At 43.0% G+C, this 13,997-nt stretch overlaps 1 protein-coding gene across 7 annotated transcripts in view; it reads left to right on the top strand.

The window, feature by feature from the left end:
- EEF2K (eukaryotic elongation factor 2 kinase) overlaps window positions 1–13,997 on the top strand; it is a 36,041-nt gene that overhangs the window by 1,949 nt on the left and 20,095 nt on the right. For 4 of the 7 annotated variants that reach the window (XM_087912722.1, XM_087912721.1, XM_087912718.1 and 1 more), the window contains exons 2-4: window positions 7,233–7,542; window positions 9,245–9,295; window positions 12,386–12,486. In XM_087912722.1, coding sequence (XP_087768848.1) covers window positions 7,297–7,542; window positions 9,245–9,295; window positions 12,386–12,486 — 398 coding nt within the window. In that variant the 5' untranslated portion in view covers window positions 7,233–7,296. The remainder of the gene's footprint in view (window positions 1–7,232; window positions 7,543–9,244; window positions 9,296–12,385; window positions 12,487–13,997) is intronic. The other 3 variants (XM_087912723.1, XM_087912720.1, XM_087912719.1) reach the window with 1 other exon arrangement.

Raw genomic sequence — 13,997 nt, 5'->3', positions numbered from 1 at the left:
TCTTTCTATTGGCAGTGCTATTTAAATAAGTTGCAATAATTTGTTAGAGAGCAGGTTTGTTGGCTGCGCAAAACTACTTTTATCTGAAAGTGCTGCAGGCAAGGAGTTATTATTCTGACACATCAGAAAACACCCTTCAATGGGATAAGCTGAGCACCCTTCCCATTAAATTAAATTTTGAATTCAATTTCTTTTTACTGTAAGCAGTAAGCCCACTTGTGCCAGGGTGCCAGAAGAGAGGGTGAGTATATGAATTATGGGTTTGTTCTTAAATAAACCTGAATTAAATTGCCTATTTGAAAGCAAGGTCTTTAGAGAATGTAACTGGTGATCTGCGCAATTTTAAACTATGATTGGAAAAATGCCCCACTCCCTAACTGATTCTCAAGTTATTGACCCAAGTTGCATGCTTAAGGATTAGAGGATTAGAATTAATCCTAAATTTCACCTGGAAAAAATACAATCCAATGTGCTGGAAAACATTTGTCAGAATTTTTTTTGTATAGTTGATCTTAAAAACATGCAATATTGGTTATATTTGGTCATGCCCAGTTCTGGAAAAGTAGAGTGTAAATTAAGAAGTTCCCCTCCACTTTCCAAGCTTGTGGGGACTTGAAGATACAGGGACTTCGACTCCCATAATTCTCTAGTCAGCATTGCAGGGGATTCTGGGAAGTGGTCTGTAAATCTGGGGGAAAAAAGACCCAGTTGGGAAATGCAAATTTAAATCATAGATCACCATGTCTTAACCTTAGGTTGAAGATGGGTGGGTATTTAATCCCCACGATTTCTCAGCTAGCTGTGCTTGCTGGGGAATTCTGGGAGTTGAAGTCCAGCCATTTAATAAATAATCAGAGTTGGAAGGGACCTTGTAGGTCATCTAGTCCAACCCCCTACCCAAGCGGGAGACACTACACCATATCTGAGAGATGGGAGTCCAATCTCTTCTTGAAGGTCTCAAGTGATGGCGCTCCCACAACTTCCAAAGGCAACTTCTGTTCCATTAGTTGATTGTTCTCACTGTCAGAAAATTCCTCCTTATTTCCAGGTTGAATCTCTCCTTGTTCAGTTTCCATCCATTATTCCTTGTCCAGCCTTCAGGTGCCTTGGAAAATAGCTTGACCCCTTTTTCCTCTCTGTGGCAGCCCCTCAAATATTGGAGGACTGTTCTCCTGTCTCCCCTGGTCCTTCTCTTCACTAGACTAGCCAGGCCCAGTTTCTGCAACCATTCTTCATATGTTTTAGCCTCCAGTCCCCTAATTATCCTGGTTGCTTTCCTCTGTACTTTCTCTAGAGTCTCAACATCTTTTTTTTATAATGTGACCAAAACTGGATGCAGTACTCTAGGTGTGGCCTTACTAAGGCTTTATAGAATGGTATTAGTACCTCATTTGATCTCTATTGCATCCCTCTATTACTGCAATTTAGGATTGCATTAGCCATCTTCAAGCAGCCAAGGTTGGAAAATAATGTGTTAAAATGAAAGGTTCTTAAGAAGCAAAAATGGTGATTTCATATCAGGATGCACTCGATCAGCAGATCTGCCTTTGCATCAGCTCATGTGTTTCTTGGATTTCAGCGTGTGGGGAGGGCTTGGGGAGGGGTGGAGCGAAGTCAGCAGTGTGCAGCCAGCCACATGTGTTGCTCCGGGTACAAACTGTTATGTAAACCACCCTCTTGGCTACACCAGGAGCCAGCGTGTGCATGTGTGGCAATTCGTCTCTAGTGTAGCAAAAATAGCACTCGGCTCGGCTGTGTTAACGTTTCCTACGGTTTATAGCTTCACAAGGCTTGGAGGAAAGAGAGAGAGAGAAAGGAAAGAGAGAGAAAAGGAGGGAGGAAGAGAAAAAAAGGAAGAGAAGGAAGAGAGGAAGGAAGGAAGAGAAGAAGGAAGGAAGGAAATGATATTGTTTTCTTTTAGCTTGCGAATGTGCTGGAAAACATTTGTCAGAATTTTGTTGCATAAATTCTTTGGATATGGAAGATTTTATGTTGAAGATAGTTTGTTTCTAACGTAGGGTTTGGAGTACAGTAATTTTCCTTCCTTCCTTCCTTCCTTCCTTCCTTCCTTCCTTCCTTCCTTCCTTCCTTCCTTCCTTCCTTCCTTCCTTCCTCCTTTTTTCCTTCCTTTCTATTTATATAGGGCCTCTAAAATCACATTGCAGCACCATCCAGCGCAATGAACATTTTTAAAAATGAGAGAAAGGGAAGCTCTGGTAAAAAGGGCTGAATAATCGATTGCTAATTTCAGGGCAGAATGGACATATTTGTTTGGCTCAAGCTGGTGTTGGAGGCAGGATAAAGCTATGAGGCTGTTAAAAGTGCCCCTTTGCATCAGACAGGAAGAACGAAGGAGGTCAGATTCTTGGATTCACACCTTTAGTAAATAGACAAAGTGTATTTGTCCTTATTCCCTCTGTGATTAAGGGACGACGGTCTGATCTTTGGGTGAACCCTGGCATCAGTTTCTATAGATAGTCCTTTTGGAGTGAAGGATAAGTGATAGTTGTGATTCTATCTATCTATCTATCTATCTGTCAAAGCAAAATATCACTCACGCATCGTCACAAAATCTCCAGAACCCAAAGCCTACAAACTTGAAATTGGGCACGTCTGTTCCTCTTGGCTTCTAGGTGCTCACTAAGAAAGGATTTTTCGAAATGACCATCAGAGCATTAATATTTCCTATATTATTATTAACACGCTCTGATGCTAAGGAGTTCTACTTCACCTCCCCACCCGAAAAGAAATCTGTTCCAAATGCAAAACACAAGCAGAGGAGTTTTAGTTTCAATTTCACAGCACCAAACAGCTTTAGTCCAGAACAGTTGAGCTAAGCCAGGTCCAGGCTCCTTGCTCACACAACCAATACTGTTTCACTTTCCAAACAGCCCTCAACTCTCTCATACACTGACAGGACGCTAGCCAGATGAATACTGACAGATGTTGGTAGGCAGAGGCAGAATTTCTCCCCCTTATTTTCCTCCCCCCAAAACTAAGCCCGACCACATCGTTTCGTAGCAAAGAACGGGTATCCAGCTAGTATGTATGTATGTGTGTACACAAATATATACACACAGACACAGACACAGACACAGACACACAGACACACACACACACACACACATATATATATACATATACATGTATATATACACACACAGAGAGACATACATATATATATATACACACACAGACATACATTCAATGTAATTTTAAGTTCCGGAGATCGCAGGATATGTTTCACACACACACACACACACACACACACACACACCAAGGAAATGCACAATGCTAGGAAATACGCAGAAGGAAAAGTAGACCACCGAGCGATCCCCTTGTCTGGAAACAACCCCATGATTGTTTCTGAACCGGCTTCTCTTTTGCAAGGAATGTTCCTCTCTCGCAAAGGAGCACTTCTCTCCCAACAGATAAAAGGGATTTAAAAAAACAACGACAACATAGAAAAGGATTTCTCTGCTCAACCCCGTGCCTGTGGCCAACGGATTTATTAAGAGCTCTTTGTTTTAGTCTCTTGGCACCGGGAAGGGAAGCTGCAGCCTCCTCGCCTGATTGGCTGCTAGGGATCTTCGTTGGCAGAGAACCAGTCGTTGCTTTGAAAAATCTGCCCACTTGGCACCAGCGCATGGATCTCCTTCAAGAAAGGAACAGCATGTTCCTCCCCACAGTAGCCACATCTGCCTCCCTGCCCAACGTTTGCTGCCCCCAGAGATAAGACTGGAAAAGCAGAGTACAGGTAGTTCTCGGCTTACAACAGTTCATTTAGTGACTGTTGCAACGGCACTGAAAAAAAAAGAGACAATCATTTTTCACGCTTACGACCGTTGCAGCGTCCGCATGGTCACGGTATTTACGTTCGGATGCTTGTCCCAAAGGTGCTTTTTCAACAGACTTTCTGTGATGGCCCAGGGTGGGATACAAACCAAACACAATCACAGATAACAGGTGAAGCCCCTTTTATTCCTTCACTTTGCTTCCAAGCTCTGAATATCTTTGATGGAAGACAAAAAAAAAAAAAAACCTCCCACACAGTTACACAAAGAAGGAATAAAGCAACACAAACCAGGCAAGATAAGGGCTGGAGGACGTCCACAGATAACAGAACATGCACTGGGAAGGACGCCAAACTCAGAGAGGAACTATAAACTAGAGATATTTACATGCTTTGTTTCCAGCGTTCGCCAGTACGCAGGTCAGTACTCTTATTCAGTTGTAACAGCTGCAGCCCATGAAGAGGATCAAGGCCCTTTCCTCCTGAGCAGACCAGTCTGTTCCTTATCCTTTCCTCCCCACGTGCCCTAGGATGGAGAGGGGATGGGCCTGGGTCCTCCTCTGCTCAGCTGGCCTCTGCCCTTCCCCAGCCTCCTCCACAACCTCCAGAGCCATACTTCCATTCCCTGTCGGCTGTTCCTCCTCTCCCTTAGATCGGTCTCTACCAGGGGCATGACACTTTCTGTTGTTTTTCTTTGAAGATGTTTCACTTCTCATCCAAGAAGCTTCCTGGGTTCTGACTGAGGAATGGAAGTCGAAGCTGAAGAAGCTTCTCGGGTAAGAAGCAAAAGGTCTTCAAAAGAAAAGCCAGAAAGTCCAGATGCCAAGTGGTTCATATTTATGATGGTTGCAAGTGATGATGTGATGACCCTTTGCGACGTCCTGGACAAGCAAAGTCCATGGGGGAAGCCAGATTCATTTAACAAACCGGGTTGCTCATTTAACAACCACAGTGATTCACTTAATGAATGTGGCAAGAAAAAAAATCGTGAAATGGAGCCAAACGCTCTTAACAAATTTCTCGTTTAGCAACATAAATTCCAGGCTCAGTTGTGGTCGTATGTCGAGGACTACCAGTAGAGTAACAGAATAATAGAGTGGAAAGGGACCTTGGAGGTCTTCTAGTCCAACCACCCAGCTCAAGCAGGAGGCCCTATACCAGTGATTGTGAACCTTTCTGGCAGAGTGCCCAAAACGGAATGTGGGTGCATGTGTGCATGCCAGAATGTTGGAAACCCAAAGATTAGCTAGCCATGGCAAGCCTGTTTTTTGCTGTTTTCAGCCATTTTGGGACCGTTTTCAGGGTGTTTTCAGCCATTTTGGGGCCGTTTTCAGGGTGTTTTCAGCCATTTTGTGGCCGTTTTTAGGCTGTTTTCAGCCATTTTGGGGCTGTTTTCAGGCTGTTTTCAGCCATTTTGGGGCCGTTTTCAGGCAGTCCGGCGCCCACGAAGACTAGCTGGTCAGTGCACATGCCCACAGAGATGGTTCTGTAAGCCAGAAACCAGAAGAGCACCTGGCAACGACACGCATGCCCACAGAGAAGGCTCTGTGTGCCACACATGCCAGAGGTTCGCCATCACAGCCCTATGCCGTTTCAGACAAATGGCTGCTCAATCTCTTCTTAAAAGCCTTCAGTGATGAAGCGCCTACAACTTCTGAAGGCAAATTGTTCCACTGGTTAAGTGTCCTCCCTGTCAAATTTCTCCTTAATTCCAGATTGCTTTTCTCCTTGAGTAGTTTACATCCATTACTTCTTGCTTCAGATGCTTTGGGAGAATAGCTCGACTCCCTCTTCTTTGGGGCAGCCCTTCAAATATCATGTCCCTCCTAGTCCTTCTCTTTGTTGGATTTTGATTGCATCTGGTTTATCCAACGTGCCGAGACCGGCTGGTTTAGTAGATCCTGTTGGTATTTTACTTCTCTTGCAGTTGTGCATGACACCGAGGTGGAGATGGCAAGTCCAGACTTGCACCACGATGCTCACGGCGGTTTTAGAGTCATAATGTAGCTTTCCGCGTGGGCCCAAGGGTTATTATGCCTCTTGCACAGCAGAGGCCAAAGTTGGGTTATCTCAAAAGCACTGAATGTGCAATTCAGGGATAGAAATTTTGCAGATTCCAATAAAGCGATTGGCATATTGAGTGGACCATCAATGCAAGGGGCACTTGTTGATCAGAAGGTCACAAAAAGTGATCACAATACCCGGGGACACTGCAAGGGTCATAAAGAGGAGTGAGTTGCCAAGTGTCTCAATTTTGATCATATGATAGTGGGGATGCTACAACGGTCATAATAGCAATAGTGCTTAAGATTAATATACCGCTTAATATACAGTGCTTTCCAGCTCTCTCTAAGCATTTTACGGAGTCAGCCTTTCGTTCCCAACAATCTAGGTCCTCATTTTACCCACCTTGGAAGGATGGAAGGCTGAGTCTACTTTGATCGAACTCCTGGCAGTGGTCAGAGTTAACCTGAAACCCTGCACTGTAACAAATGCACCACTAGGGCTTGCTTGTTTGCTTGCTTGCTTGCTCCTTCCTTCCTTCCTTCCTTCCTTCCTTCCTTCCTTCCTTCCCTTTTTCCTTCTTCCTTCCTTCTTTTTCTTCCTTCTCAAGCAATAGCAGATTTATATACTGCTTCATGGTGCTTTAGAGCCCTCTCTAAGCAGTTAACAGAGTCAGCCTCTTGCCCCTCAACAATCTGGGTCCTCATTTTACCCACAAAAGGATCGAAGGCTGAGTCAGCCTTGAGTTGGTCAGGATCGAACTCCCGGCAGTGGACAGAGTTAGCCTGCAACATTGCATTGTAACAAGAGCATCACTATTCCTTCCTTCCTTCCTTCCTTCCTTCCTTCCTTCCTCCCTCCCTCCCTCCCTCCCTCCCTCCCTTCCTTTCCAAGCAATAGCGGACTTATATACTGCATTATAGTGCTTTCCAGCCCCCTCTAAGCAGTTTACAGAATCAGCCTCTTGCCCCCAACAGTCTGGATCCTCATTTTACCCACCTTGGGAGGACAGAAGGCTGAGTCAACCTTGAGCTGGTCGGTATCGAACTCCTGGCAGTGGGCAGAGTCAGCCTGCAATACTGCATTCTAACTAGTGCGCCACCATGGCTCCTTGTGAAGTTTAGTATGAAGTCGCTTTTTTCGATGCCGTTGTAACTTCAAACTAAGCGAATGGTTGTAAAACCACCTGTAATCCAGACATTAACTGAATTAGCTCATGAATCCAAACTAGCATAGTCTTTTGTTTTGCATTTGGCTTGTTTTAGAGCCCTGTGGAATGCTTGATCCATCTCTCAGCATTGTTAGAACTGACGGCTCTCCTTTCTCGTACTAAATCATGGTTTATAACTTTGTCCTGCAAACCCAAGCCAGTTCTGGTTTCTGCCCCCACAATCCTGATCATTCATTTTTCTCTCTCTTCGATTTCCTTCCCTAGTTCCTCCAGCCTGTAATACTGGCTCCCCCAGCAGCCCACCGAGGGAGGTCCGTATTCTCCCAATATGGCGGACGAAGACCTGATATTCCACATGGAGTACCTGGACAACGCCTCGTTAACCAAACCAGGTTGTGGGAATTGCCACGAGGCGGACAGCGACGAGGAGGAGAATTACTACATCTGCCCGATTACAGATGACCCTGTTTTGAACAAGGCAGCCAAGGACAAAGTTCATAACTATTACAGCAACCTGGTTAAAAATGAGAGTTATTCCACCAGCTCTTCTCCCAGAAATTCCTTCCATGTTAGGGTAAGTTTTAGCCTCTTTCTAATTGTTTTTTCTTTCATCCTTCCTTCCTTCCTTCCTTCCTTCCTTCCTTCCTTCCTTCCTTCCTTCCTTCCTTCCTTCCTTCCTTCCTTCCTTCCTTCTCTCCCTCCCTCCCTCTCTTCTTTCTTTCTTTCTTTCTTTCTTTCTTTCTTTCTTTCTTTCTTTCTTTCTTTCTTTCTTTCTTTCTTTCGCAATGAGCTTTCTTGTTCGCTTTGGCTGGATGTCACTAACTCTGCCAATATGCATCATTTGGATATTTTTCTGCTTTAGTGTAGCTGCGCTTAAATTTTGGACAAGTGTGCTGTTCCAATTTGCGTTCTCTATAGTTTATTATTTGGCCAGCATACGCAGTGACTTTCTTACAAAGTTTGAAGAATTATAGCAGTCTTCCAATATCTAAAGCAGTGGTGGCTAACCTTTTTGGGCTCCTGTGCCAAAAATTGTGCAAGCGCACACTGGCATGCCAGCACCCAGAAGGCAATGCACGCCCCCTGCGCATGCGTGCGCAATCCCCCCGCCCCCTTACCTGCACTGCGCCTCCCACCTGATTTTTTGGCCTCCCAGATTTTGAGGAAATACAGGGAGTGACAAAACGGGCCTATTATTCGGCCTGCAGAAACCTGCAGAGGCTTTTTTCAAGCCTCTGGGAGGCCGAAAAAAGCCTCAAATAGCCAAAAATCAGCTGGGAGGTGCACGCATGCGCAGTGAGGTAAGTTTGCCTGTCGCTCGCATGCCGGCACAAGTGGGCCTACCTACATGCCACCTGTGGCACGTGTGCCATAGGTTCGCCATCATGGATCTAAGGGGTGCCACAAAGAAGAGGGGGTCAAATTATTCTCCAAAGCCCCAGAGGGCTGGACAAGAAGCAATGGTTGGAAATGAATAAAAGAGAGAAGCAACCTGGAACGAAGGAGAAACTTCTGACAGCGAGGACAATTAACCAGTGGAACGACTTGCCACCAGAAGTTCTGGATGCTCCAACACTGGAGATTTTAAAGAAGAGATTGTACAATCATTTGTCTGATATGATGTAGGATCACCTCCTCCAGCAGGGGGCTGGACTAGAAGACCTCCAAGGTCCCTTCCAAGACTGTTACTCTGCATTTCATTGGCCTAATTGACATGTTTGTTGTTTTAAACTTTTTTGCTTGTACGCCATCCAGAATCACTTGTGTCTTGTGACGGATGACATAATTGTACATGCATAGGGGAAAAAAAGGTCAACTGTCTTTTTTTAAAAAAAACAAAAGACAAACCCCTGGGTGATTTAATTAGAAATCTTTTGCACATGAAACTGGCACTGAAACGTACAGGTGACCTGACCAGCGAGGACATAACCCGAGTATGGATTTTTGCAAGCTTTACTTTCAGCCTCAAATGTTTGTCCGAGCAGAATCGACTGATGCTCCTGAATATTTTTTGCTTGCACTGTGCCCTTCTTGCAAAAAAAAAGTCAAGATTTCTTTTTTTCTTTTTTTTTGCAAAAAATATTGTTAAGATAGAGATAACTGTTAGGTAAAAGGGTCTGTATTGACGATAATATCTCTGTTGAATTTGGAAGAAGAGGGAAGGAGCGATTGGGATCCTAGCGGCAAGGTGACTTTTTCGGTAGCTGCGATAACCATGTTGGCTTGTCTTGTTTTGCTGTGTCGTTCAGTAATTGTGTCTTGTCTGTGTCCTTCAGAATGGGACTCAGCACCCCCCTAAGGGCAGCGCTCAGACTGACCATGGACGGGTAGGTCAACCCCAAATCCCCTCCTTTTTCCCACCAGACTCTAATAAACACATGTTTTGCATTTCGCATCGTCTTCATGTTATCCGCTCCAGTTTGGGAACACTCTCCCCAAAGCCTGTCATTTATTAAATTTTTTCAGTTACTTTATTTAAACCATTTATATGACCGCCCTTCTCACCACAAGTGACTGGGTGGATATCTTAACAAGACAGAAGGGCGGACATGATTAGAGAGAGATCAGACCAGGCTAATTTCCTTGAATGAAACTGACGTGGAAATGATACAAAATCCCTTTTTTCTCTTTTTTTCCCCCTCTTGATTTTTTGCTTCTCGTTTTTGGGGTACCCACCACATCCTTTCAAAAGCCCAGATCTGGCTTTTTAAGCCAACATGGAATAAATAGGATCTGACAACCTCTTTGGAGAGGGATCATGTCAAATAAAAGTAACATTTAAACTTCCTTGAGCAAAATATTTTTATTTATTTATATCCCACCTTTATTGTTTTTATAACTGAAGGCGGAAAATACACACAATATTCCTTCCTCCTGTTTGTCCCACCAGAACAACAACCCTGTGAGGTAGGTTGGGCTGAGAGAGAGAGAGAGGCAGGGTCACCCAGCTGGCTTTCGTGGCAGAGGCAGAACTAGAACTCACCACCTCCTGGTGATTGGCCCAAAGTCACCCAGCTGGGTTTCATGAGGACTAGAACTCTCCATCTCCTGGTGATTGACCCAAAGTCACCCAGCCAGCTTTCATGCCTAAAGTGGAACTAGAACTCACCACCTCCTGGTGATTGGCCCAAAGTCACCCAGCCAGCTTTCATGCCTAAAGTGGAACTAGAACTCACCACCTCCTGGTGATTGGCCCAAAGTCACCCAGCCAGCTTTCATGCCTAAAGTGGGACTAGAACATTCCATCTCCTGGTAATTGACCCAAAGTCACCCAGCTGGCTTTGTGCCTAACCACAGAACTAGAATTCACCATTTCCTAGTATCTAAACCAGCACCTTAACAGCTACACCAAGCTGTCTTTCCTATCCTGGCATTTTGTAATGACTTGGAAAAGTGATGACTCTAGAGTTGTGATATTTTTAACCTCTCTTTCGTACTAACATCTGCCTGAATTCTTGCCACTGTGTAGGTTTGGGGGCTTTATGTTTTTAAGTGTTTGCTGCTTTGGTGATGCTTGTGGGATGTTGGTGTGGTTTCTGTTTGGACACGAAAAGCCTGTTCCAGTTTCACTGTATATTTACTTTTTTAAAGAAACAAAGAGTGTTGAACTAAGTAAAGAAATCCAAGGTCAACTGATGAGGCTTTTTTGCTGGAAGAGACCCAACCAAGTAGAAGTAGAAGAAACAAAAATATTATTTTGTGCAAGGAAAAAAAAATATTTGCATGTGATTTAATGCACTGAGTGTCTCTTCTCTCATTTATCATTGTACTTCTGTGCAGTTTTTGGACTGTCCAGATGTCCAGCTTCTGGATTCCACTTCACACACACACCACTTCGTCCCGTGCATTCTTTCTAATTGCATTAACATTTTCAGCACATATTTTTCTTACTCGAGGGCTGAGTTTTGCAAAATAAATTTTAAACGTGTCCCTCCCTTTCTCCAGTCATATCTGAGATAGCTGGAGTCTATGAATCAGCAGTAAACAATGGAGAAAGGAGGAATAATTCAATCCATTTTTAGACAAAAGAATTTCCAGTGGAGGGAACTTATTTACTGTTCTGTTTTGTTTCCCCAAAGAGTGGGGAAAAAACAGGTTTTGCAAATAAATATGGAATTAATAGCAATAGCACTCAGTCTTATATACCGCTTTCCAGCCCTCTCTAAGCGGTTTACAGAGTCAGCCTCTTGCCCCCAACAATCTGGGTCCTCATTTTACCCACCTCAGAAGGACGGGAGGCTGAGTCAACCTTGAGCCTGGTGAGATTTGAACTGCCAAATTGCAGGCAGCTGCCAATCAGCAGAAGTAGGCTGCAGTACTGCACTCTTAACTACTGTGCCACCGTGGCTCTTAATGTAATTAACTTACTTTAATGTAATTGACCTCCAAAAATATAATGGAAAGATTTTTTTCAAAGTGTGATTTTCACCTTGGCTCTGTTCACACAATGTAATTTAGTGGCTTGGTTGCAAATCTCCTCGCTGGATAGGGAATTCTGGAAGTTGAAGTTCACAACTCTTAAAGCAGACGTCTCCAAACTTGGCAACTTTAAGACTTGTGGACTTCAACTTCCAGAATTCTTCAACTTCCAGAATTCTTCAACTTCCAGAATTCTGGGAGTTGAAGTCCACAAGTCTTAAAGTAGCCAAGTTTGGAGACCCCTGTCTTAAAGTCAACAGGATTGGACACCTCTGATCTACACCACATGGTCAGTTCAAACAGGCCAAAGGATGACCAGAAGGTCTCTAGACTTATGTTTTTTCCTGGACCAGAAGGTCTTTAGGTCCAAATGTGATCGAAATCTTGACCGGGTTTACGTGTTGCATTAAATCAACCTTACCCCTTATCACTCAAGCACAAGCCCAGCCGGTTTGATTGATTAAACCAGGGTTTGTGGATTAGCATAATGCCAGGTAGTCCACAACTTACGATGCCAATTGAGCCCAATATTGACGTTACTAAAGTGAGAAATTCGTTAAGTGGCTTTCGCCCCATTTTTTTACAACTTTTCTTGCCCCTGTTGTTAAAGGGAAGCGCTGCAGTGGTTAAATTACTCCCCTGGTCATTGTGAATCTGTTTTTACCCATTGAGTTTGCTTGTCAGAAGGTCACGAAAGGGATTCCCAGGACACTGCAATTGTCCTAAATGTGAATCAAGCCTCAATAAAATAATGGGGATGCTGCCACGGTCATAAATGTGGGAAAAAAAGGTCATACATTATTTTTCTTCAGTGCCATTGTAACTTTGAACACTCGCTAAGTGAACTGTAAGTTAAGGACTACCTGTATCTGAACCATGGAAACTTAACCAACAGAATCAGGACTGTGAATCTAATCCGAGGGGGAATTTCTGCAGAGTACAGATTGCCTGAAAGCACTTTATATAAATAACTCACCTAATAGTTTTGACCTTTGCAGGAAGCATGGAAGAATGCAATTGAGAAAGCTAAGCACATGCCTGACCCCTGGGCGGAATTTCACCTGGAAGAGATCAAAATGGAAAACGCCACCCGCTACAGGTCGGTCGATATTTCCTGCATGCCAGAGATTTGAGGCTGAAGAATTTCTACTTTTGCTCCCCTGGTGCATTAAAAAAAAATTAGTTTATTAAAATCAACAGTCCCTTGGCTATTTCTCTTCTCCCACTTTTTAAGGTTGTGATATTGTTGGAACGGAGAAAGGGATCAGGAGACGTAACCGCCACAAGGAAGATATCAGATACCAAAATCAAATTAGCAAAACGGGTTATCATATCATTCCCTATTACTTAATCAGGTGCCTGGATTGGAGTTAATCCTATTATTATCCAGAAGCAGAGAACGTCTCTCAGTGCTTATCTCCTGAACTCTTAATCATTCATGCTTGCATCGTTTTGTGTGTAAGTGGGTGGGTGTTGTGTAGGTATATCTAGGTATATGGTCATCTTTTGAGAGCTGAGTGGAACGAAATTTCATTTTAATGTATGCTGATTAGTGTACATTTAAAGGGACAATAACATTTCTATTCTTCTATTCTACCATTTTATTATTCTATTTTATTCTATATTCTATTGTCTATTCTATCTTCTGTTCTATTCAATGACTGTAACCTTGTTGCTTGTATCCTAATGATTTTTATTGACTGTTTCCTAGTATGATTTGATTGCTGTACCCTATGACTATTATTAAGTGTTGTACCTTATGATTCTTGACTCTCGACGAATGTATCTTTTCTTTTATAACACTGAGAGCATTTGCACCAAAGACAAATTCCTTGGGTGTCCAATCACACTTGGCCAATAAAGAATTCTTCTTTCTTTCTTTCTTTCTTTCTTTCTTTCTTTCTTTCTTTCTTTCTTTCTTTCTTTCTTTCTTTCTTTCTTTCTTTCTTTCTTTCTTTCTTTCTCTATCTATCTATCTATCTATCTATCTATCTATCTATCTATCTATCTCTGTGTGTGTGTGTATATTTTATACACACACACACACACACACACATACCCCCTCTCTTTTTATCTATCTATCTATCTACCTATCTATTTATTTATCTATCTATCTAATGTACCTATTGTGCATTCTGTTCTGCATTCTATTGTTCTATATTCTATTTCAGTCCATTCCATTCCAGTTAAACCTAGTTTACTCCAGTTTAGTCTAGTAATGACAAACATCTAAGTTGTGATGTTTAAAATCTGGGTGCACAGGGAGTGGGTGGGGTGTCAAAAGAGACTGAAAATTGGCCACCCTCCAAAAATGGTTCAACTACATATCCCAGTAGCTAGAGCCAAACATAAGGCACCAAAAGGGAATTCTAGCCTAGCCTTGTTGCATCCAAGCTGAGCTTCACGCCTAGCTGTAAAGGTTACTCTGAGCTGTATAAAAAGGTTAAACTTGTTTCTCAGTAATTGGGTAATTTTATAAAAAAAATAAAGCAGAAATATGGAACATTTTTTTATATGTGGTGGCAGTGCCCCAAAGCCAGAAAATAATAGATGAAAGTACAAAAATGGCTACAGGAGATAACAGAACATCAAATAGAATTTAAACCTGAA

Source organism: Pseudonaja textilis, chromosome 14 (genome assembly GCF_049901715.1).
Source record: "Pseudonaja textilis isolate UNSWEBS1 chromosome 14, rPseTex1.2, whole genome shotgun sequence".
NCBI classification, from domain to species: domain Eukaryota; kingdom Metazoa; phylum Chordata; class Lepidosauria; order Squamata; family Elapidae; genus Pseudonaja; species Pseudonaja textilis.
Note: the sequence above shows the minus strand (reverse complement) of the source record. Positions and strands in the feature narration are given on the sequence as shown.